Source organism: Electrona antarctica, assembly GCF_951216825.1.
Source record: "Electrona antarctica genome assembly, chromosome: 7".
Classification (NCBI taxonomy): Eukaryota; Metazoa; Chordata; class Actinopteri; order Myctophiformes; family Myctophidae; genus Electrona; species Electrona antarctica.
Genome location: NC_136812.1, coordinates 35,089,983 through 35,116,309, shown reverse-complemented (window position 1 = coordinate 35,116,309; position 26,327 = coordinate 35,089,983). Strand labels below are relative to the sequence as shown.

General features: G+C 43.5%; 1 protein-coding gene across 1 annotated transcript; it reads left to right on the top strand.

The window, feature by feature from the left end:
* The first annotated feature begins 1,445 nt into the window (after positions 1-1,445).
* Positions 1,446-18,643, top strand: zbtb11 (zinc finger and BTB domain containing 11). Its single transcript, XM_079506180.1, has 10 exons — positions 1,446-2,009; positions 7,037-7,260; positions 8,254-8,485; positions 8,576-9,582; positions 9,740-10,030; positions 11,443-11,857; positions 13,484-13,601; positions 13,725-13,883; positions 14,987-15,162; positions 17,610-18,643. The coding sequence occupies exons 1-10, from the start codon at positions 1,697-1,699 to the stop codon at positions 18,173-18,175; spliced, it is 3,501 nt and encodes a 1,166-aa protein (XP_079362306.1). The 5' UTR covers positions 1,446-1,696; the 3' UTR covers positions 18,176-18,643.
* Positions 18,644-26,327: the final 7,684 nt, after the last annotated feature.

The following is a 26,327-nucleotide window of genomic DNA, read 5'->3' as shown; positions in this document are numbered from 1 at the left end:
CAAGACACCCTTAGATCTCCATATATGGAGCTGACCTGTTCTGACATTCCATATGTTGATCTGACCTCATCAAACCCTGTACACTCAAGACATGCTCAATATATGGCCAGTGCACGCGACCTCTGCCTTTAGGTCGCTTCTCGCCCCCAGGCGTCTTACTAGTAAATGTAAACTATGCTGAATAGACTATACTAGTAAACTATGCTAAATCAAATAGAGATACACTAATTCATTTAATTAGATGCAGCTTTCATTACGATGCTATAACATGCTTTGATATGGTCCATAACAATAGTTAAAAGATGCTCAGAAAATATCTACAAAATAATTGTTTTGTTCTAGATTGTGGGATCCAAAGTTTGAAAGGAAAAAAAATCCATTAAATAGACTATGTAACATCCCAAATTCTCTGTGATGGCCATTTCAATGTCAAAACCTTTCTTTTCTCTGAGGAGTTGACAACTGTCAACTGTTTATCTTGTGGAAACAAAGACTGTGTACAGTCAATACCTCCTAGCGTAAACTGATTCAACAACAAATATACGTCCACTCACCAAAGGCACAACCATGAGGGCAATGGGGGCACAGATCACTACCATTCTGACCTACAAGGCCAGCAGCAATGTTTAACCTCCTGTTTCAAGGTTGCAGTATGAAGAGGACATTTTAACATTTGCCATTTGTGTGTGTGTGTGTGTGTGTGTGTGACTGTGTGTGTGTGTGATGTGTACTTCATTAATCCGTTTAAATTCGAGTTGTCAAATGGTTGTAGTATACTGTGCAGCTGGCATGCTACAACATACAACACGTAGTACTTACTGCAACAAAAAGTAAAATAAAAGCTCGATCACAAAAAGGTAATGGGTGTGTAGGCTACTTTTCTCGATCATTATACCACAAATGAGGACATATGAAACTAAAATCAGCCAAAATCTGATGTTTGCTTTAATATTAGGTTATTTATTTTTTTGCAGTAGATGCAGTAGCAAATTGCCTTTGCCCTGTGAAACTCGCTAAATTAGTCAATTGTCAATAACAAAAGCCATATTCATTCTGGTCCTTCAAAGTGAGAATAGGGTTTACATACAGGTGCTCTTGGGCTTCAGGGAATAGACTATTATTTGATTTTTCTTGCAGTGTAATATTATTTGGAGGACTTGCCCTCACATGTATTCATGAAACACTTGAAACACCATGCACTAAAATATAGAATATACCCCCAAACAGACGTTATGCACGTAAACTTTACTCCAAAAATCTTAGTGTCTGGATCACAGAGCCTTATTTTGTTTTTTGCATACCACCTTGTGTAAGTCAAAGAAAGTTTACCAGAATACTAAAAAGAATAAATAGTGCCATTTAGTTGGAAGATGGCTCCCTCTTGTGGTGGAAGAATGTACAACATGTTGGTTCGTGTGATCATAGTGATCTTCCGCCATTGCTGACGCAAAATCCGGTTGTGCAGCAGCCATTTTGTCTGTTCATGCAAGTCTACCCCTGACGGTCACGAACAGCAGTTCCACCTTAGAAAACAATTCGACAAATTGAGATTATACCTTAAAAAACGGGTTATGTGACACCCGAGCGCCACGGAAAATTTACAGCAACATTTTTACAACTACCAAGAGGGGTCTGTGTTCGACACAACCCCGCCATTTATCAGCTACGATAGACGGTGTCCCCCCCAACTCGAGCCATGTCGAGTGAAGAGAGCTACTTGGCCATCATTCGGTATCTGACGGACGAGCGGGAGCCGTACGCGCCGGGGACCCACGGAAACACCAAGCGGAAGATCCGCAAGGCGGCCGCCTGCTACGTGGTGCGGAATGGCACGCTGTTCTACCAGCGGCGCTCCAGAGGCCAGGACGACTTCACGGAGCTGGAGGTGGTGCTGCAGGACCCGCGGAGGACGGAACTCATCGAGCAGGCGCACATCACCGCGCCCGGGGGAGAACATCTCAACCAGCAACTCACCTGGGAGAACATCTCTCGGAAGTACTGGTGGAGAGGTAACGTGTAGTAGTAGTACAAGACAAGTAGTAGTATATGATCAGAGCATGTACATTATATTTTATATACGCTTATAGTACTGTGACAATGGCCCCCAGAAATTGGCATACCCCTACCGGGCTTAGGACCAAACACAACATCGTTTTTCCTCATCTCTAAGGCCTCCCATACATGAAATGGATTCTTGTATAAAAATATTTTACTGTAAAAGTGGTGAAATTGATATTTAAAGTCATACACCTCAAACTAAAAATACAGCCTGTCCGTCTGGGGATTAAGGCATATAAAGTCATGTAGATTCACAATGGAAGCTCTGAGAGGTTTACAACTTGGCATACCTGAAGCCAGGACATACCTCTACATTCTAGAAAAATAATAATGTCAATATGTGAATGTAAATATGAGATATAGTCATTTGAACACATACCTACAATAGGCGAAAATGTAAATCTGTATAGTGTCTTCTTTACTTTGCAGTGACTCTGACATGGATTGTCATAGCAACACATTATTAGGGCTTGTAGGAATGGTGTGGTTCTACTGTATCCAGCAATACCAATTGTGTAATTGTAGCTTGCATACTCGTGGAGTTATGGCACTAAACGTACATTGTGCCCCAAATGGGGGGAATAAAACAGTCCTAATGATATCGACAGTATTAGTTAGTGTGGTTGCTCTAGGCAACACCAACACACTATTGTTCTCTGTCCGATATTTTTTTGCCAGCAAGGTGCTTTTTGAGGGAGTTTTAATGTTTTTTTTTGTTCAATGTTTTTTTTGAAAACGCCATTGCCAATAAAGGGAACATTTGCGTCATCTTTATTGTTAATGGCATTTAATGTGTTTACACCGTTTGTTTCACATCACCATTACATCACCTAATCAACATGAGTTAGACTTTAATATATTAGCCCCCCTCACTTCACACAGGTGTGATTTGTGTTAACTTTTGCACAACAGAAAAGTGAAGCTTTTTGTCATATGCTTCACACACTGTTGTCACTGTTGTCATGCTTCACATGACATCACAATATAGAATACAAACGGTAAGACGGAATTCAGTTCCCAGGTCCCTATATGCTTTGTGACTTACGTCAGTGCAACCACACTTGCAATTTCCCAGAATTGCACCTTTCTAGTTTTATTTTGACTTCACTTATCATTGGTGGAATAATTATAACAAATTGACTTGAATAGAAGTTCCAAAATGTATGAAATCCCAAACTTGAGAAATTGTGAAAAGAATATTGCAGCTGCAACAATACTGCAGAGAAATGCAGGCCTACAATAGAACTACTATTATATAGCACAGACCTGGATGAGGGTGCTCAATGATCAATGTTATCCTCATAACAGCAAGTCATTAGTTTCTGCGAGAGTCTAGCAAACACCAACTCAGGATTCCTGGATCTCTGCCCTCCACAATTTTCACAATTTTCATTTTGTATTGTTTACTTTATTTAGAAAAGCAATGTACAGTAACTTTTCACATCCCTTATACAAAACAAACACAATCAATTCTCATATTTTCCCCATGTCCTGTGTCCCATGTCCTGTGTCCCTCTTAAGTTATACCAGTATCCCCATGTCCTGTGTCCCTCTTAAGTTATACCAGTATTAATAAGACAAGACTTATGGAACAATGCAATTAAAGTCATTCATTTCTGTAGGAGTTGATATCATTTTACATAATATTTTTTTACAGTATTTGTCTCCATCTGCTCTATCTGCATCGTGTTGCCTATATGGGTTTCTTCATAAACTGACAGCAAATATTTTGGAATGTGAAAAGAACCTTGTCAAGTCTAGTAGCTATTTAGCTAGCTGGAGTGACCTAACTTTAAGCTCCATTTAGTGTAACAGATCCTGTCCAGTAGCATAATAGAAAAGCCCAGACTCTGTCTCACCAGAATGGTTCATTAGTATCACTTGTAACAGCATGGTTACTGTGCATAGTACCTAACTATAGTAGCGTACGGTCGGACACAACATAGTTGATTGATGAATTCTGAACCTGAAGTATTTGTCTTTCTTTTCTTTTTTTTTTTACCAGAATGGAGTGTACAAACATTGGATCCAAATATTTGTATCATCTGTGGTAAACATTTAGAAAAAGCAAAGAAACAAGATCCATAATGTCACAAACCCTAAAGCAGAAGACCTTCAACACATACTAAATGGTGCTCAACAGAGAGATGATGATGATGATGATGAAAACCCTGGCTCCAAATACAGAAAATATACTTTCCTTCAAATTAAAGATATCTTATCATGTATCATGTTGCTGAGCAAACTACAAATGTTGAGAGTGAGAGTATGCCTGCACCATGCAGTCTCATCAAGAAGACTGAATAAGGTTGATAATAGTAACAGAGACAATGAACGTTGATGAAGTTGTATCGTCGGCTGCTCTTGTATTATATAAACATCATAAAAGCTACCTTAAACCTCTAAAGGAAATAAAGCAGCTGCCAGACAAAACAAAGAATCAGAACCGCAGACCAAATGTTCACCTATTTTAATTTAATTAAATGAAAGTGATGACACTAAACTAAGCGTTATGATGACATACTGGTCCATGATTTTCTTCATCAATATATCTGAAGTTCTACAGCTCTGTTTTTTCTTGGACGTGCAGCTTCTATCAGTGCATATCCCATGGGCACACTTTCAGAGCATACCACATCAGACCTTTCAGCTCAATCTACAATTCAAATTGTAATGAAGGAGATTTTCCTTCAGTTTCCAGGATTTTCCTGTATTTAGACCATCATCACATCTTCCTCAGAGCTCAGTCTTCAGTATGTCATTATAACTCCCAGTCAGAGGTTATATATTGTATGATATTTATCTTCATACGATCAGGTTACGAGAGCTTAGTGTTGGTATATGGAGCCAGGGTTTTATGAACATCAGCATCATTTCTCTGTTGAGCAACATTCAGTGTTGAAGGTCTTCTACTGCAGAGGTTTTGACATTATTGACCGTGTCACTTTCCTTTTTCTATTTGTATTTGGATGTTTTTTTAACGATGTTGTAATAGCGACCACACATCACATCATTTACTATGAAAACATAAATGTCCTGTCACTGTCAGTCAGTTAGTCTGTTAGTTATAGTGACCTTGTGACATCATCAGGGATGGAGATCCCTCATCAATATTAAGGCCATATATAAGAATGCCCATATATGGAGATCCCTGATGTCATCAATATTGGCCAGCAACTCTACATCTGACCTCAAACCTCAAACCCTTAGATCTCCATAAATGGAGCTGACCTGTTCTGACATTCCATATTGTATGTTGATCTGACCTCATTAATCCCTGTATACTCAAGACACGCTCCATATATGGCCAGTACATAATTAATTCCATATGTTGATCTGACTCCCCATGCCAAAGCGCCAGCGCTCGCCCAGCAGTCTGCTGTCACCCAGGCCGATGCGTGCATGTGACCTCGCCCTTTTCTCGCCCTAAGGTCTACAGTGTCAGGGTTCTACTATTGTCAATGGCTACTGGACATGCTCTGTTAGTATGTTACACTAAATGGAACTTAAAGCTAGGTCAGATAGCTACTTGATTTGCCATTATTCCAAATATATATCCTTTTCATATTCCAAAATATTTGCAATGATTTACCTTTTATGAAGAAAGCCATAGGCAATACAGATGCGGTGAAGCTAAATACAACTTTACCTTAAGCAAACATGTTAAATGATTATATCAACTCTACATGAATGAATGACTTGCTGGTATGAGGATAGCATTGAGCTTGGTTTCCCTCATCCAGGTGTGCTAAATAATAGTTAGGTAGTTCTATTGTAGGGATGCATTTCTTTCTGTAGCCTACTATTGTTGAAGCTGCATATATACTTTCACAATTTCTCATTTGTGACATTTCATATATTTTAGGGACTTCTACTCAAGTGAATTTGTTATAATTTCACCACCCTTGCATAAGTGAAGTCAAAATAAAACTAATCTGTTTGATACTGTAGATTTCATTAGGACTGCTTTATTTCCTCCCATTTGGGAAACCATATACGTTTAGTGCCATAACTCCACGAGTATTCAAGCTACAGTTACACAATTGGTATTGCTCGATTCAGCAGAACCACACCTTCCATACAAGCCCTCATATGTGTTGCTATGACAATCCATGTCAGAGTCACTACAAAGTAAAGAAGACACTCTACATAGATTTACATTTCCGCCTATTGTAGGTATGTGTTCAAATGTCTATATCTCATATTTACATTCACATATTGACATTATTCTTTTTATAGAATGTAGAGGGATGTCCTGGCTTCAGGTATGCCAAGTTGTAAACCTCTCAGAGCTTCCATTGTGACTCTACATGAGTTTATATGCCTTAATCCCCAGACGGACAGGCTGTATTTTTACTTTGGGGTGTATAATTTAAATATCAATTTCACCACTTTTGCAGTAAAATATTTTTATACAAGAATCCATTTCATGTATGGGAGGCCTTAGAGATGAGGAAAAACTATGTTGTGTTTGGTCCTAAGCCCGGTAGGGGTATCTCGAAAACTAAAGCACTTTTTGACTGTTCGTCACAGGACTATTAGCCTTAGTAGGAACTTTTACTCGACCTTTATATCTTCTTGGATAAACCTACCAGACTAACGGATAAACACACTGTCTGTCTGTATGCTTACCGTCTGTCGCCCCCTACTGCCAAAATAAGATATACTTTTTTGTTGAGTCACAATAGCTACCGGTATGCTAGTATGCTCTATATTTTTCTTAAATCAGCATCATTCTATCTAAATGTATGACAACTATGTGTCTGTTGAATTCCATCACAATCACTATCCCCTTGCAATACCACCAGCAGGATGGGGGAACAGTGCTAAATAGTACCTTAGAAAGAAGGGATATTATTCTACCAGAATTTATGAATTCATTAGTATTATATTTTGCATTGGACTCTTGATGTTTTCCAGAGCTGTATATTCATCTAAATATTTTTGCAACATATGTATTATTTATTCTACACCCCAGGTATCCTGAAGAATGTTAAGGACTATATCAGAGAGTGTGTTCAGTGCAGGCGAGCTGTGGATGAAGGCTCGATGGGCCGGCCGGGCAGGCGAAGGAAGGTGGCGGTGCACGTGCACGATGAAGATTATGACGAGGATGACGATGGAGATGATGAGTTGGACTTTATCGGCCCAGCTTGTCAGGCTACATCCAAGATCACATCCAAGACCTCCGAGCTGGTCTTTGTAGGTGTAATTTTGGTCTCAAAACGTCTCAGTCGACAGGCCTAGTTGTGGCTCCTGAATCGGTATTCGGTTTCTACAAATTGCAGATCTTGGGAGTGATGCGATCTGAGTTGCAAACCGTCCTAGTAGATCCTTTGACCAAACTTAACCATACCTAACCATCTCAAATCTAATGCCTATTAAAACACAACCCATGGCTTTGTAATTTTATAATGGATGTTAAAAGCAGACGTATCAGGCTAGAACCTTGCCCAAATATTGATTTGAGCCATAGTCAACAAACTGGCCACATGTAGTCCCAAGATCTGCAAGGAAGCCATAGAGAGATTAGACCATATCTTGTTAATTATACCCAAACCCAACCATCCAAACATAGATGTTATAGACCATATCTTGTTAATTATACCCAAACCCAACCATCCAAACATAGATGTTAGTAGTCAAGTAAATCTTTGGTTGACTAAAGTGCTGTACATCATAATAAAATAGCTTAAAAAGACAGTAAACAACATTAACACAAGAAAATTTAAAAACGCCAATATACAAAGGCAGTACTAGAGTAGATCAAAACAAGGGGCATGCTGTGTTTTTAGTCTAGATTTAAAAGTGTCAAGAGAAGACATCTCTGTTCCTGTACTGGACGTTTGAGCAATGCATCATATGTATGGTACTGCCGGTTCACCAGACACTACTAGCAGGGGGCGGACTTGTAAAGATTTCGCTTTTGGTGACTAGTTTCAGATTTTTTATGTGGTGTTAGGTATGGGTATAAGGTTTTCAAAAAGCTGTGCAAACGTGTTGGGTGCGTCTGTTTGCACACTCAAATATTGGATACATATAGGTATAGAGATTTTTCAATGGATTCTGTTACTATTGGGTGTGCTAAATAACATACTTTGAATGTTTAGGTATTTGTCAGGTAGTAAGAAAGAAGCATTTAGTGCTCCCTAAGTCTAACACATCATGTGGTTTGTTGATTGGTCATGTGGACAGGTGGACAGCAAGGGTGAGGTGAGACAGTTCTTGAACAAACACAGCCAGACCATGTTGGACAAACTGAACCAGCAGCGTCAGAACAATCAGTTCTGTGACATCACCTTGCTGATCGAAGGAGAGGAGTTCCGCGCACACAAGGCCGTGCTGGCAGCCTGCAGTGACTACTTCAACCAGCTCTTCGTGGAGAAGGGAGCTGTGTCCACACACGAGGCCGTGGTTGATCTCTCTGGTGAGTACACGCCACTTTGAACACTTTAATATTTAAAAATAGAATGCCTTTCTCCATGGCTGAATGCACCCCTCGTCTCTCTCCTCCCAGGTTTTACTAAGGCCAGCTTCCTTCCTCTGCTTGACTTTTCTTATACATCCACCCTCACCTTCAACTTCTGTGTAATGGCCGAACTCGCCACCCTGGCCAAACATCTGCTGATGGCGGAGGTGCTACAGATCTGTGAATCGGTGCACAAACAAGTGGAAGACCAGCAGCTCATGGTCTATCAAAGAGGGGACACCCACACAGTGGTGTCCAGCCAACCCGCTCCCCAGGAGGGATTCACAGAGGACTCAAGTGCCTATACTATGGTGACCATACAGAGTGACGGCCAGGCAGTGGTCACTCACACCGGCGTGGCCGCTAGCGACGAGTCCCTCGCTGTCGTGTCACACCCCACGGAAACGTATGTGGCACAGCCCGTGGTGGCGGTGTCCCAGGCTGCAGAGGGTGAATCGGGGCAGTTGGTGACTCTGGTCACTGACGGTGGACAAGCAGGGCCAGGAGAATCCATAACTCTCATCTCCCGCAGTGCAGAAGGACAAGAAGAGGAGACCATGACGGTGGTCACTCATAGTGGACAGGCGGGGGAGAGTGAGTCTCTGGCTGTGGTGTCGGCGTGCTTGGCCATGGAGCAGTTGCAGGAGAGCCCCGTTGATGCGGTGGGCTTCATCACGAAAGTGGACGCAGACGAAGACAAATCGACTCTGTCCGGTTTGGTTCAGATGAAGCAAGAGGCAATCTCGCCGCCGCAGACACAATCCCAAGCCACCCCTGAGAAACGTAAACGGGGGCGGCCCAGGAAGAGGGAGGTGGAGGTGGTGGTGGATTTAATTGAGCCCGTAGAAGAGGAAGACATGTCGCCTGAAGGACCCCCTGGCGAAGAGAGCACGGGGGAGCAGCAGGAAAGCGACGACCCCAACAAGAGACGTCTGCGGCAGCGCTCCATTGCCCTGGGGGGCTACGCACGACTTCACATGGGTCTGGAAGGCGAGGAGGGGGAAAAGAAGGGTCCACCACGGCCGGGTGCCGCCGCTGCCGCCACGCCACCGAAGGTACGCCAACATGTTCGAACAATCCGAGATTGCGAAGATTGCAGGTGAATGCGGAGGAGGCATTTTGTTTCACATTGTGTGTGTGTGTGTGTGTGTTTTGTGTGTGTGTGTGTGTGTGTGTGTGTGTGTGTGTGTGTGTGTGTGTGTGTGTGTGAAGAGGGGGCGACCGTCAAAGAGGTCATTGGAGAGTGAAGCAGAGGAACTGGCCAGAACTGAGGCTGAGGAGGCAGGGGGAGCAGCAGAGGTCGTCACCGGGGGAGAGCCTATCACAGAAGCGGTCGGGGAAAAGGAGCCAAAGGCTGAGGCGGAGATGTCGGCAGAGGCAGAGACGGACAACGCCGGCGGCACAGAGCATGTGTGCTCCGACTGCGGCCTGTCCTTCGAGAGGCGATACTCCCTCATTATGCACACACTGAAACACGAGAAGTCTCGCGGGTACAAGTGTAGTGTAAGTATTATTATAGTTATTATGTCACGTAATGCATTTACTTCTAAAACAATAACGATGCAGTTTGTCCACCATTCACGACTCTGACTTGCATTGCATTTATGAAAATCTATACCGTGCACCAATAGAGCGTGCTGCAGCTTCTGAGTTGTCTCAGTTGTGTGGTGGTTCATCATGACAGTGAAGTTCAGGATGCTAAAGCGATGAGAGGCCGTGGTTTACAGTGATTTTAGGACAGCTATGGGCGTTGTTAGGCCACAGGACGTTGATTGAACTACATTTTTTATTCCCAAGTCGTTCTTGGGAAATTTGAATGGTAATGCATCCATGGAGGTATTGTGAACTGAATATTGCAGTAATACTCCTACTGACTGGTTTATCTTTGCCATTTACTATGAAAACGTGCATTTCCAATCAGTCAGTCCGTCCGTCCCCCCACGTCTCCATATATGGTCATGCCTTGTGACATCACGTGACATCATCAGGGATGGTGATCCTGATGTCATCAATATTAAGCCCATATATGGAGATCCCTGATGTCATCAATATTAAGCCCATATATGGAGATCCCTGATGTTATCAATGTTGGCCTGCAACTCTACATCTGACCTCGAACCCTTAGATATCCATATATGGAGAAGACCTGTCCTGACATTACATATGTTGATCCTTCCCCATCCATCCTTCCTCTTCGATGTCTCCCTTTTGACTGATACCTGTCCATTCAAACTCTAGACCCCAAAGTTATTAGTGCAGCCGTGCCTGGCAGCCGGCGAAAACTGGCCCAAAAATTACGGCCCAGCCCTACCTGGGCCCTCGTCAAACCATGTACACCCAAGCCACTGCCCCCTTGGCCACCCTTAGATCTCCATATATAGAGCTGACCTGTTCTGACATACCATATGTTGATCTGACCTCATCAAACCCTATACACTCAAGACACACTCCATATATGGCCACTACAAAATTCCTTCCATATGTTGATCTGACCCCCCATGCCAAAGTGCCAGCGCTCGCCCAGCAGTCTGCCGTCACCCAGGTGGATGCGTGCACGTGACCTATTAATGGAACCAGCAGTCTGCTGTCACCCAGGTGGATGCGTGCAGCCGTGCACGTGACCTATTAATGGAACCAGCAGTCTGCTGTCACCCAGGTGGATGCGTGCAGCCGTGCACGTGACCTATTAATGGAACCAGCAGTCTGCTGTCACCCAGGTGGATGCGTGCAGCCGTGCACTTGACCTATTAATGGAACCAGCAGTCTGCTGTCACCCAGGTGGATGCGTGCAGCCGTGCACTTGACCTATTAATGGAACTAAATACTTTTTCTTGAAAGTAACCGAGTAACGTACCGTATTATATTCCACTTTGAAAGGAACTTCCCCAACACTGCTTTGTGCTCACGTCCTGCAGCTATGTAGCAAGGAGTTCCAGTATGCTGCGTCGCTGCGGGCCCACCTGGCCCGACACAAGCAGCAGAGCAGGCCCATCATCGTTAAGCCCGCGGCGGAGCAGATCCCTGTGGAGAAAGGAGAGGGAGACGCCTCCGACGACAGGACGGCGTTGGTGGCGAGCACCAAGCGGGCGTTCGTGTGTGACATCTGCGGAAAGACTCTGCCCAAACTCTACTCCCTGCGCATCCATATGCTCAACCACACTGGCGTGCGGCCGCACTCCTGCAAGGTCTGTGGCAAGACGTTCGCCCACAAACACAGCCTGAAGATGCACCGGGCGCTGCACGACGTCTCCAAGCAGTTCAAGTGCGTGTACTGCAATAAATCCTTTGTCAGCAAGAGGAGCATGGAGGAACACACCAGTCTCCACACAGGTCTGCACACTGGCCATTACTCATGCATCTATATATAGCTTAACTTAAATCTTTACATTGTGTGTTATTTGCCAAAACGAACTTATCTGCCAACAACGTGCCGCTTGTACAGTAGTTCAGTTATTTTTGGCTAACGTCACCATCATACTACAGTTTAGAAAGGTGTAACTCTAAATGTAAACAAAAGATATTCAACTCGTGGATTACACTTCTCAGTATCACAGTACTCAACTTATTTCAGTCGTTTGGATTCCATAGATGTCAGCTTGTCTTCTATTGACTATATTCACACAGCGGCCATCTTGCTCTCATGTCATATAGAGGGTATGCGCGTGACATCATCGTACCTGGAAGTTATGCGGGAACGCCCACTGAGTGGCAAAAAACAATGTTAAACTCACCAACATTGCAGCTGAACGAAAAGCTTCTTTCTATCTGCAAAGGTTTTGTTTTATGAAAATCCACCATAGAAACGTTATGAGCTACTTTCTGTCAAGAAATGCCCTGCATTTGATTATTTTTCTGTGTCAGAGTTTGGAAGTGCTTGTTTTCAATAAAACAACATTTTGCTGCCTCCTGCATTATGTGACATTTAGAAACAGGCAGGACGGTTGAGTGATTTCCAACGAGCGCTTCCAAACTCCAACACTCCATGCTGCTCAATGTACAGCCACTCAGTCTAGATGAGGGGGGCGTGGCCTGATGGGAAAATCATGCATGTGCATACTCTATTGCGAGTTGGGAGGAAATGCCGCCCCGGGTGTGCAAAATATCCTCCATGTGAATATGGTGAATTTGCTATTTTCCTTTTTTATTTTGTGAGTATTGGAATTGTTCAAACTAGCAATAGAATACATGTTTAGAAGCATCTTCCAATTAAACCCTAATCGTCAGGGATATAAAAAAAAAAGAAAAAAACCTCAAGTCTGTTATTTCTTCAACAGCAAGAACAATATGTAAGGGATAATATAGGTGGTCATTGTCGGGAGACAAATCACAGACGGACTTTAACCACCGAGGCGAATTATCCTGCTTATTACATGTCTACCTAACTTAAATTAATAAATTGACACAAAACACAACAAAAAAAGTATTCCATAATTGTCGCATTGGCTGTGTCTGCCCAGCTGCAGGGCCTGGAGCACTGTCGGAAAACAAGGAAGTGAGTTGATCAAATAGAATCCATTTTCGGCCGAGTCCTGGATTGTCTATTCCTCACTCAAATGTTTTCAAAAACATTTTTGAGAGCAATGTTTAGCTGTAAATTACATTGTGTGTGTGTGTTTACATGGCTGTCATGTTGGAAACGGCAGTAAATCAGTGGGGCCCAGCAGGTGCTCCGAGGGTTTGATTAGGCAGCGGTCTATTATAGAGCGGATCGGTCTGTTATCAAGAAATAACACACCGCTGAATTCAGCGATTGACCAATCAGAATCAAGCATTCAACCAAGCCATGTAATAAGAGTAGTTAAATAAAATTCAGTGTCCGTTTGGGGTGGCTCCTTTCACGTTGTTTCACAAATCACAAATTAGGATTTGGCCTAACAAACATTTTCAGTAGCAAGATTTGATTTAGCTTTAATCCATGTAAACTGCATCTGCAATGAAATACATAATGTCTTCTAGGGGAGTCCAAATACCTATGCAACACATGTGGGGCGACCTTCCACAGAGGCTCTGCCCTGAGCAAACACTTGAAGAAACACCAGCCCAGACCTGAAATCCGTCCCTATAACTGTGCTCAGTGAGTAACTTTCTCGGCCTGTTATTAAAGTTCATTATGGGGCGACTTACGTAATGTGATTAAGTTTGTCTCCTGTGGCATAAGTACACATGGTATATTCACCTAACTCTGTCTGCGTTTCAGCTGTGACAAAAGCTTCTACGAGGCCAAAGATCTTCAGCAGCACATGAATAAACACATGGGTCTAAAGCCGTTCCAGTGCCAGGTGTGTGGGAAAAGTTACAGCTGGAAGAAGGACTGGTACTCCCACGTCAAGTCCCATACGGTGGCGGAGCCTTATAAGTATGTACTGGTTATTCTGTGATTATAGTGCTGTTCTTTGCTAAGCTTGTGATCTAGACTAGAAGCATATTACATCCCAAAACTGGCCATCATCATCATCATTCCCAAAACTACCTTGTTATAGAAATTCCCACATTTTTAATTTCCACAACATTAATTGAACTTTCATTAAAAACCTTATTGTCTCCGAAAGGTAGGTGTGTGTGTGTGTGTGTGTGTGTGTGTGTGTGTGTGTGTGTGTGTGTGTGTGTGTGTGTGTGTGTGTGTGTGTGTGTGTGTGTGTGTGTGTGTGTGTGTGTGTGTGTGTGTGTGTGTGTGTGTGTGTGTGTGTGTGTGTGTGTGTGTGTGTGTGTGTGTGTGTGTGTGTGTGTGTGTGTGTGTGCGTGCGTGCGTGCGTGCGTGCGTGCGTGCGTGCGTGCGTGCGTGCGTGCGTGCGTGCGTGCGTGCGTGCGTGCGTGCGTGCGTGCGTGCGTGCGTGCGTGCGTGCGTGCGTGCGTGCGTGCGCGCGCGCGCGCGCGCGCGCGCGCGAAACTTGGCACACACAATCCCAGTAAGCCAGTAGACCTTCACCCCAAATTTGTCAAATGAGCTTCATAACAGCTGGCTTCATGTTTGGCCTATAACTCTTAAACCATATGTTGTACAATCAAAATCTTTTCCACCCTGGATCTCTTGGGTCATCATGACGCAACTCACCATATGGGCCATAGCTATTTGTGTCACTGGAGTTCCCCCCATTTGGTGTTTTCTTCGAAACACACTTTCTTCTCCTATTACAAATTTGGTCCAAAACACAGATTCACACTGGAGACATCGAGATGTATCAGTCAGTTTTCAGAATCCATTCCAACTGGCAGAGACTTGCACTCCGAGGAGCACACTTCTCCAGTTGGTTGGCCGAGGTACTTAATGAATCTGGTTTCCTGCCGGACCCCTCCCAGGTGTAACGTGTGTGGGAAGGAGTTCTTTGAGAAGGCCCTGTTCAGGTTAATGAATCTGGTTTCCTGCCGGACCCCTCCCAGGTGTAACGTGTGTGGGAAGGAGTTCTTTGAGAAGGCCCTGTTCAGGTTAATTAATCTGGTTTCCTGTCGGACCCCTCCCAGGTGTAACGTGTGTGGGAAGGAGTTCTTTGAGAAGGCCCTGTTCAGGAGGCACGTGAAGAAGGCCACGCATGGGAAGAAAGGCCGAGTGAAGCAGAACCTGGAGAGGGAGTGTGAACACTGCGGCAGGAAGTTCACACAGCTCCGAGAATACAGGCGGCACATCAACAACCACCAGGGTGAGTCTCCCAGAATGAGACTAGATGATCTAGTTCAGGGGTGGGCAACTGCGGCTCCCACCTTCACTTAATGTGGCCCTCAGGTTAATGTCAGAATACTGATATAATATTGGTTTCAGCTGTTACAATTCCACAACATGCGAACATGACACCGCTTTAATTACTTCAGTCTAAATTAGTAGCTCATTGCGCAACACAAGTATAATTAAAGGCATTTGAAATTACATATAAATATTAATTTTCAGGATTCCAATTCAAAAATAGCAAAAATTCAAGATTTCAATTCGAATATAGCAAAAATAGCCGATCTACAAGCTCAAAACGCGTCGCAGCGCGACGCGTTTTGAGCTTGTAGATCGGCTATTTTTGCTACGACAGTAATATATGGCCCTAGGGAGTGAGTGTGGAAATATAGTGGCCCTCTCCATCGTCAAAGTTGCCCACCCCTGATCTAGTTAATAGATCTATTAACCCATTAAGACCTGAGGCAGATTCTACAAAAGGCCTTCTAAATCCTAACGGTTTTCTGAAAAAACTAAATTATATGTATTTGGCCTCCATCTCAATATTTGTTGTTTCAGGAACCCTACGTTTTAAAGTCAAAGCTATTTGAGTTTAAAATGTTTGCTTGACTTGCTTGACATACAGGTCCATCTCAATGAATTAGAATATTGTGTAAAAGTTCATTTTCTTCCGTAATATAATTCAAAAAGTGAAACTTTCATATATTCTCAATTCAAGTATTTAAACCTTTTTTCAATCTTGATGATTATGGCGTACAGCTCATGAAAATAAAAAATCCTATCAACAAATTACAAGACCACTAAAAATATATTTTTTAAACGAGATGTCGACCATGTATGCAGTTAATACTTGGTCTGGGCTACTTTTGAACAAATTATTTCATCAATGGGGCGTGGCATGGAGGTGATCAGCCTGCGCCACTGTTGAGGTGTTATGGAAGCCCAGGTTTGCTTTGATAACAGCCGTAATTGCATTTGTATTGTTGAGTCTCATGTCTCACACCTTCCTCTTGACAATACAACCTAGATTCTCTGTGGGGTTCAGGTCAGGCCAGTTCGCTGGTCAGTTAAGCACAGTAATACCATGGTCAGTACACCAGTTACTAGTAGTTTTGGCACTGCGGGCAGGTGCCAAATCGAGCTGGAAAGGAAAATTAGCATCTCCATGAAGCTTGTCAATATACTGAAGCACAATGTACTCTAAAATATGGCTGTGTTGAAACCATTGTTAAGTCAGTGGATCAACACCATCAGATAAGATGGGTAAAATCATCACTGTGTTTTGTCAAGTCCAGAGTCTCAACACAATATTCACAAAACAATATTTTACAGCACTGTGTCCTTTTCAAGCAGCACTTGGCACCTGCCCACAGAGCCAAAACTATTAGTAACTGGTGTACTGACCTTGGTATTACTGTGCTTAACTGACCAGCCAACTGGCCTGACCTGAACTCCACAGATAATCTATGTTGTAGTGTCAAGAGGAAGGTGTGAGACATAAGACTCAACAATACAAATTATTTTACGGCTGTTATCAAACAAACCTGGGCTTCCATAACACCTCAACAGTGCCACAGGCTGATCACCTCCATACCACACCCCATTGATGAAATAATTAGTTCAAAAGTAGCCCAGACCAAGTATTGACTGCATATACTTTTCAGACATTTCTCATTTAAAAAATGTTTTTTTAGTGGTCTCATAAAATTTGTTTTTTGATTTTCATGAGCTGTATGCCATAATCAAGATTAAAACAAAAAAAGGGTTTAAATACTTCACTTTATGCACAATGAATTGAGAATATATGAAAGTTTCACTTTCAATTATATTACGGAAGAAAGTGAACTTTTACACAATATTCTAATTAATTGAGATGGACCTGTAGAAGTTGGGCTGGGTATTGCCAGCAACCGCACGATCGATACTTATCACGATACAGAGGCCAGCGATATGCGTTGATTTTGAATAATGGCCGCGTGTCCAACTAAATGTACTTTTGCAGAGTACCAGACTGCTGATTGCCGATGTTTTGACATCCGGAAATGTAAAGTCTCCAAATCAATTTGAAAAACTTAGTTGATAACTAGTTAGTTGATAACAACTTAGTTGTTAACAACTTGTGCAATACGATACGATTATCGGGCAGGAATACCATATGATTATTGCCGTATCGATTAATTGAACCCACCCCTACATATAGGTAATCCAATTAGATTCACTGCACTGATATTTTTGTTCGTTATTGTGTTTTAATGCCTTTTGAAACATGGATTAATTCTGTAAGTTTGGTCCCTGGAGACAAGACAAGAACTAAATAAAAATTGGTCAGTATGTACGACACATGTTCAAATCTGTGAATATACAATATCATGTATCCTTTAAGTTTAGGACGGTCAACATTAAATGCCAAACATCTCTTCTCAGGAGTCAAGCCCTTCGAGTGCCTGACGTGCGGCGTGGCCTGGGCGGACGCACGCTCCCTCAAGCGCCACGTGCGCACGCACACGGGAGAGCGACCGTACGTGTGCCCCCTCTGCCAGGAGGCGCACATCGATGCGCGCACGCTGCGCAAGCACATGGCCAAGTACCACGGTGAGAACCTGCCGATCAAGATCATGCTGGAGAAAGACACCCTCCAGTTCCATAACCAGGGCACCCAGGTGGAGCACGCCGTCAGCATCCTGGCATCCGACTTGCCGCCTGAGCTACGACCCGCGCTGCCGCCGCCCTCCGAAGAGATCGAGACGGTGCTGATCACGGAGGAGACGGTGGAGGCTGTGGAAGCTGTCCAGGCGGCGGAGGCAGGCGATGGCGTCGCCACACTATCAGACCAGAGCATCATGCAGGTGGTGAACTATGTCCTGGCCCAGCAGGCCATGGTGCCTACCGGAGACAAGACGGAGGAGACCACCGAGGTCATTCAGACCATGGAGGTGGAGGTGGCTCATGTGGCGGAGGTGGAGGTGGCTCATGTGGCGGACGTGGAGTGAGTGGCTTTCAGTCTGATGCATGTGCTTTTAATCGCTTGTCTGTTTAAAGTGGAACGGAAATGTAAAAGTCTATTTTTTGTTGAAAGTGTACATAAGTGGACATGAATCAGTTGTGTGCCCTATCTCTGCTCTGTCAATACGTGGGCTTGGGCATGCACCTGTGTACATTGAATGTAAATAGCTAGATATGATAATATCGACCACTGTTGAAGCTCAGGATGAAAAAAGATTGTCATGGTTGAAGTAAAGTATTGTAAAGACATGAGTTCCCTTCTTTCTTTACTTGAATTTCTCACTCATTGTCCCCTGTTGTTAACTTTATCTATTAGTTTTGTTTTTGTGAAGCTGTATTTTAGTGCAGCTCTGATCCTCAACCCGTCCTGGTTGCGGCTTCCTCATTTCTTTTTGTGTAATACATTAGAAGGATAACCAAATAAAAATACATGTGCTTCAATGCACCTTGCTTCCTTTAATGTCACTGTGTATTCTGTTATAAATAGTTAACCCCCTGTAAAGCATTGTGATTGTTATGAACATACCAGTAACACATTACCGTATGTATGTTTTATTTACATTTGTGTGTCTTATAATAATCACATGGTTAAAGTTACAATACAACAGTTGAAAATGTAATCTGACATTCCTATAATAATTATAAAAGGGTCAATCAATATGAATACTTAGAATATTAGATAATGTATCAAAGATCCTAGTCCAATATCTATCTATCCAAGGGCAAATAGCGAATCTGTTGAAATTTACCTCTGCTGAAGCGTAAACTTAATACGATTTTGTGTGATCGTGTATTTTATGTTCTGTCTATTCCCATTCCAAATTAAAACCCACCATCTACTGTGTAATGTTTAAAAGTAAAAAATAACTCCCAAGATAACACTGATTTAAGAGCAAACTCTAGACGGGCCCGCCCCAAAGTTATTAGTGCAGACGCGCCCGGCCAGCTGACCCGTTCTGACATTCCCTATGTTGACCTGACCTCATCAAACCCTGTACACTCAAGACAAGCTCCATATGGCCAAGCTCCATATCCTATATGGCCATTACAGAATTCATTCCATATGTTGATCTGACCCCCCCCATGCCACCAGTGCTCGCCCAGCAGTCTGCCGTCACCCAGGCGGATGTATGCACGCCCTCAATCTCGCCCTCAGGGCATCTTACTGGTGATAGTTACTGTACTCTGTACTGTACGGTACAGTTTTGTTAGTTATACTTTTATTGTTATATTTGTGCTCAGTGTGAGTGGCCCTTTGGGCTGCTCAAACAGTGCCACCTTTCGTCACCCAGCGGTATTGCAGTTGTTCATATCCCAAACCAGACATAAAAATCACACCCATGTAAAGTGAGTGGTGCAACTCCGTGTGGGGGTCCCCGGAACATCCAGACCCCCAGGAATGCGCCCAGGGGGGCGAGCCGGTTCCGGCGAGCCGCCCCGCGTCCAAAACGGTTGAGAAATGACAGAGTTACCGTTTACACTTGTGGTTGTGAAAACCAACCAATCGCAATTTTCGTGCTCGGACAGACCCAGCCAGGGACGGACACAGCCAGCCAGCCACCCACGGACACACATAGCTCCGTAAAGGAATGGTTGTACCACTCAAAAACGACGTTTTTCATGATATTCGACAACAACAACAAAAACTACTATATATTACTAACGATTATCTTTGTAGATCAAATTAGGTTGATTGTACTAGGATACATTTTTTCAGCACTTCTCTGTTGACTTGTCACAATCAAAAGGAACACAATGTCAGAGCCAGGACTAGAACCTGTGGCCTCCTGATTGCAGATTCACAGGCAGGCTCTTTGCCAGTGAGCCACTGGGTTTGCTGTGTACAAAAAGGCACATACCGGTAATGACAAAAGAGCCAGAGGCTTGTTTCCTTTGTGGTTCATAAACATTCGAAAGTCTAATCAACAGCACAACAAACAATAGACAAATCTCCTGTTATTTTATTTTTTGTATCAATGTTGTTACTCAAAGGTAAAGGAAGACTGTTATGGCATGTAACAAGTGGATGGGTGTGTTAGGACGCTGCCTACATGATCTGGAGGTTGTGGGTTCAAACCCCACTAAATTCTTTACTTTCAAGACCGATTTCCAACAACTTCAAACAAAACAAACTAGAAAAAGTGCCCTTCTGGGCACAGGTCTCCACCAGGAGGATAGTGTGTGTGTGATGTTTGGCAAAATGTTTAGAGTGTGTGTGTGTGTGTGTGTGTGTGTGTGTGTGTGTGTGTGTGTGTGTGTGTGTGTGTGTGTGTGTGTGTGAGAGACGCGGCTTGGCCTGTTGTAGCGCCACCATGAGGCTGATTTGTAAACTGTCAAGTGGCATTTCTTCCAAAGCCTAGTGGGAATATGCATGCACAGTTTCACCACAATCGGACGCTGCATTGAGTAGTTGTGGCGATTTGTACAAAACGGGTACAAAGCGGGCTACTCCTGAAAAGTTTAGAAGCCAATTGTAGCCAATGAGGGTGGATTATGAGAAATCAAACAAACATGACTATGGAGAGCATGTGTACCAATTTGCGTGAAATTTGGATAAAATCTGAAGGAGTAATATTAGAAAATGTGTTTTACATATGTTGGCGCTATAAAGAGCATATGTGAAAAATTCCAGGCAAAGGTTTTTCCTTGGCCTCTAGGGAGTTGGCATACAAAGTTATCCACAGATCCGTGCAGTTAGAGCACGGATCTGTGCTCTTTTCGGCCAGTTATAGCGCCACCATGAGGCTGAGTTGAAAATGTTCATGTGTCATTTCTTCCTCGGCCTCCTGGTGGCGCTATAACAGGCCGTTCTGGAAATGTTGGCATCCAGGGAGTGTGTGTGCAAAATTTGGCATCGACCGGGTTAACGGTGCCGGAGATTAGCTGTTCACAGACGGAAGGACGGACACACACACGGACACACGGACACATGGACGGACGGACGGACGGACGGACGGACGGACGGAGTGCAAAACATACTCTCTCCCCATGCCTTCGGCCTGGTGGAGACAAAAAGCAGTGTGAATGGTAGGTACCAATGGTGCAGTGTACTAGTCATACGGGACACCTTTCAAACCACGAGTCAGGTAGGCTACTGAAAAATAACCCATCGATGTGTGAGCATTGGTCACAGGGAGGGCAGTGTCCTCCATGTGGTTTCCAGACAAAGTGGGGGGGTTATAGTAAAAACATAGATGGCTAGCTGAAGACAAGTCAAAGGCAATAGCCTATGACTCAGGGGAGATATTAGAGTTTTGTGGTCGTCAGGCAGAGGCTGTGAGCCACTGCTAGAATAGCCTTCAGTTAATAAAGCTGAATAACTCTAGCATTAGACTTTAGGGAGACTGGGATTTGAACATCTGTCTGATCATCAGCCCCTACTACACCATCACTCAGTAACAACTGTCTCTTCGTACTGTTCTGAAGCGACCTTTTGTATGTTAGCCTTCAGTTAGTAAAGTTGAAAGAATCAAGTCTTGAACACAGAATCACATTCATCAAATGCTTTGAGAGGTGTTCAAGAGTTGTTTTGTATGTTAGTGTAACACACAGGAATCGAACCCAGCTCCCCCGCACAGAAGGCCAACATCTTAAGCACTAAGCCAAAGCAGTTGCCTACGACTCAGGGGAGATATGAGACTTTTGAGGTCATCAGGCTGAGGCTGTGAGCCACTGCCACAGCCTTCAGTTAATACAGCTCTACATGTTCAAATCCCTGTTCTCCTATAGTTAAATGCTGGAGTGTTTCAACTTTACTAACTTAAGGCTAAGACAAACAATTACCAGGAGACTTTGGCTGAGGATGTCTGACTGATGGTGCAGTGGTCTAATGATCAGTCTTTCAGTACAGACAGTCCATGTTCAAGTCCCATTCATCCTACAGCTCAATGCTGCAGTAATTTGAACTTTTCAAGGCTCGAATTAAAAATTAAAAACTCAAAAGCAGGAGACATCTGCTGTATGCCCAAAGGTGCCTTGGCTCAATGGTGTGGTGCGCTTGATTGGTTGCCTCTGCTACAGACAGTTGGCAGGTTCAAGTCCCATGTCATCAAGGTGCACGGAGGACCATCAGGAGGGGTGCTCTCTCCCCCTGTTTCCTGAGAAGTAACGGTTGGCGCTTATGTCTGAAAGAACCCTGTCCACCTAACATTTTACAGATAAGAATAAGGTAAAATGTTTAAAAATAAAATAGCAATGCATTTTGGCCCATCATCTGACAGAATAGTCTGTGTATTTGCATACTGGGCCCCGATTATAATCGTCGACAATGGCAATGTCATTTTTCTTGACTTTTGACGATGATAAAACTACACACTATAGTATATTTGTTTAATCATTTTCATCTTCTTTTTTTAATCGTCGCAAAAACCATGAACTATAGTTTTTGATTTCAAAAACAAATATGAAAATGATGAAAAAACGACATACTATAGTTCATGGTTTTGGCCCATCTTCTGACAGAATAGTCTGTGTATTTGCATACTGGGCCCTGATTGGTGGCCCAAAACTTGGTGGGAAAGTCCCTCTTTTATGTCTGGCTTCCAGGCCAGTTGGAAAAGGGCACACTGAGAGCTGGTAAGAGTATGTTAAATTGGACATGTTCATGGTAAAAGTTTAGCTGGAAAGGGTTCTTTCAGACATAAGCCCCAACCGTTACATCTCAGGAAACAGGGGGAGAGAGCACCGTCTCCCGATGGTCCTCCTGCACCTTGATGACATGGGACTTGAACCTGCCAACTGTCTGTAGCAGAGGCAACCGATCAAGCGCACCACACCATTGAGCCAAGGCACCTTTGGGCATTCAGCAGACGTCTCCTGGTGCTTTTGAGTTTTTATTTTTTTATTCGAGCCTTGAAAAATTCAAGTTACTGCAGCATTGAATGAGACGTGAACACAGAAAGCCTGTACTGAAAGACTCATCATTAGACCACTGCACCATCAGTCAGACGCTCTCAGCCAAAGTCTCCTGGTACTTTTGAAGTGATTTTTTGTGTGTTAGGCTTCAGTTAGTAAAGTGAAGATAACACAGAATCATATTAATCAGATGTTTCTTAGCGCTGTTGAGGTCTTCTTTTGCATGTTAGTGTAACAGCCGGGAATCGAACCCAGGTCCCCCGCACGGAAGGCCAACATCCTAACCACTAAACCAAAGCAGTTGCCTATGGCGCAGGGGAGATATGAGAGGTCATCAGGCTGGGGCTGTGAGCCCCTGCTACAATAGGCTTCAGTTAATACAGCTCTACATGTTCAAATCCCTGTTCGCCTATAGTTTAATGCTGGAGTGTTTCAACTTTACTAACTGAAGGCCAACAAACACAATTACCAGGAGACTTTGGCTGAGGGTGTCTGACTGATGGTGCAATGGTCTAATGATCAGTCTCTCTGTAGTACGGACATTCCATGTTCAAGTCCCATTGCTCCTTTATAGCACAATGCTCTAGTACTTTGAACATTTCAAGGCTCGAATACAAAATAAAAACTCAAAAGCACCAGGAGACATCTGCTGAATGCCCCAAGGTGCCTTGGCTCAATGGCATGGTGTGCTTGATATTGGTTGATTCGGTTCCCTCTGCTACAGACAGTTGGCAGGTTCAAGTCCAATGTCATCAAGGTGCTGGGACGGACCATCGGGAGACGGTGCTCTCTCCCCCTGTTTCCTGATAAGTAACCGTTGGGGCTTATGTCTGAAAGAACCCTGTCCACCTAAAATTTTACAGATAAGAATTAGGTCAAACGTTTAAAAATAAAATAGCAATGCATTTTGGCCCATCATCTGACAGAATAGTCTGTGTATTTCATCTGACAGAATAGTCAGTGTATTTGCATACTGGGCCCCGATTATAATCGTCGACAATGGCAATGTCATTTGTCTTGACTTTTGACGATGAAAAAACTACACACTATAGTATATTTGTTTAATCATTTTCATCTTTTTTTGTAATCGTCGCAAAAACCATGAACTATAGTTCATGGTTTTCGCAACGATTTAAAAAAAAAAAATTTAAATGATGAAAAAACGACATACTATAGTTCATGGTTTTGGCCCATCATCTGACAGAATAGTCTGTGTATTTGCATACTGGGCCCTGATTGGTGGCCCAAAACTTGGTGGGAAAGTCCCTCTTTTATGTCTGGCTTCCAGGCCAGTTGGAAAAGGGCACACTGAGAGCTGGTAAGAGTATGTTAAATTGGACATTTTCATGGTAAAAGTTTAGCTGGACAGGGTTCTTTCAGACATAAGCCCCAACCGTTACATCTCAGGAAACAGGGGGAGAGAGCACCGTCTCCCGATGGTCCTCCTGCACCTTGATGACATGGGACTTGAACCTGCCAACTGTCTGTAGCAGAGGCAACCGATCAAGCGCACCACACCATTGAGCCAAGGCACCTTTGGGCATTCAGCAGACGTCTCCTGGTGCTTTTGAGTTTTTATTTTTTTATTCGAGCCTTGAAAAATTCAAGTTACTGCAGCATTGAATGAGACGTGAACACAGAAAGCCTGTACTGAAAGACTCATCATTAGACCACTGTGCCATCAGTCAGACGCTCTCAGCCAAAGTCTCCTGGTACTTTTGAAGTGATCTTTTGTGTGTTAGGCTTCAGTTAGTAAAGTGAAGATAACACAGAATCATATTAATCAGATGTTTCTTAGCGCTGTTGAGGTCTTCTTTTGCATGTTAGTGTAACAGCCGGGAATCGAACCCAGGTCCCCCGCACGGAAGGCCAACATCCTAACCACTAAACCAAAGCAGTTGCCTATGGCGCAGGGGAGATATGAGAGGTCATCAGGCTGGGGCTGTGAGCCCCTGCTACAATAGGCTTCAGTTAATACAGCTCTACATGTTCAAATCCCTGTTCGCCTATAGTTTAATGCTGGAGTGTTTCAACTTTACTAACTGAAGGCCAACAAACACAATTACCAGGAGACTTTGGCTGAGGGTGTCTGACTGATGGTGCAATGGTCTAATGATCAGTCTCTCTGTACGGACATTCCATGTTCAAATCCCATTGCTCCTATATAGCACAATGCTCTAGTACTTTGAACTTTTCAAGGCTCGAATACAAAATAAAAACTCAAAAGCACCAGGAGACATCTGCTGAATGCCCCAAGGTGCCTTGGCTCAATGGCATGGTGTGCTTGATATTGGTTGATTCGGTTCCCTCTGCTACAGACAGTTGGCAGGTTCAAGTCCCATGTCATCAAGGTGCTGGGACGGACCATCGGGAGACGGTGCTCTCTCCCCCTGTTTCCTGATAAGTAACCGTTGGGGCTTATGTCTGAAAGAACCCTGTCCACCTAACATTTTACAGATAAGAATTAGGTCAAACGTTTAAAAATAAAATAGCAATGCATTTTGGCCCATCATCTGACAGAATAGTCTGTGTATTTCATCTGACAGAATAGTCAGTGTATTTGCATACTGGGCCCCGATTATAATCGTCGACAATGGCAATGTCATTTGTCTTGACTTTTGACGATGAAAAAACTACACACTATAGTATATTTGTTTAATCATTTTCATCTTTTTTTGTAATCGTCGCAAAAACCATGAACTATAGTTCATGGTTTTCGCAACGATTAAAAAAAAAATAATTAAAATGATGAAAAAACGACATACTATAGTTCATGGTTTTGGCCCATCATCTGACAGAATAGTCTGTGTATTTGCATACTGGGCCCTGATTGGTGGCCCAAAACTTGGTGGGAAAGTCCCTCTTTTATGTCTGGCTTCCAGGCCAGTTGGAAAAGGGCACACTGAGAGCTGGTAAGAGTATGTTAAATTGGACATTTTCATGGTAAAAGTTTAGCTGGACAGGGTTCTTTCAGACATAAGCCCCAACCGTTACATCTCAGGAAACAGGGGGAGAGAGCACCGTCTCCCGATGGTCCTCCTGCACCTTGATGACATGGGACTTGAACCTGCCAACTGTCTGTAGCAGAGGCAACCGATCAAGCGCACCACACCATTGAGCCAAGGCACCTTTGGGCATTCAGCAGACGTCTCCTGGTGCTTTTGAGTTTTTATTTTTTTATTCGAGCCTTGAAAAATTCAAGTTACTGCAGCATTGAATGAGACATGAACACAGAAAGCCTGTACTGAAAGACTCATCATTAGACCACTGCGCCATCAGTCAGAC

What these genes read in the sequence shown, in the direction of transcription:
- zbtb11 (XM_079506180.1), top strand. Translation starts at nt 1,697, where the DNA reads ATGTCGAGTGAAGAGAGCTACTTGGCCATCATTCGGTATCTGACGGAC. An exon ending in CTCGCGGGTACAAGTGTAGT is followed by an intron (nt 10,031 to 11,442) that starts GTAAGTATTATT and finishes CACGTCCTGCAG; the next exon opens with CTATGTAGCAAGGAGTTCCA. An exon ending in GCACATCAACAACCACCAGG is followed by an intron (nt 15,163 to 17,609) that starts GTGAGTCTCCCA and finishes ATCTCTTCTCAG; the next exon opens with GAGTCAAGCCCTTCGAGTGC.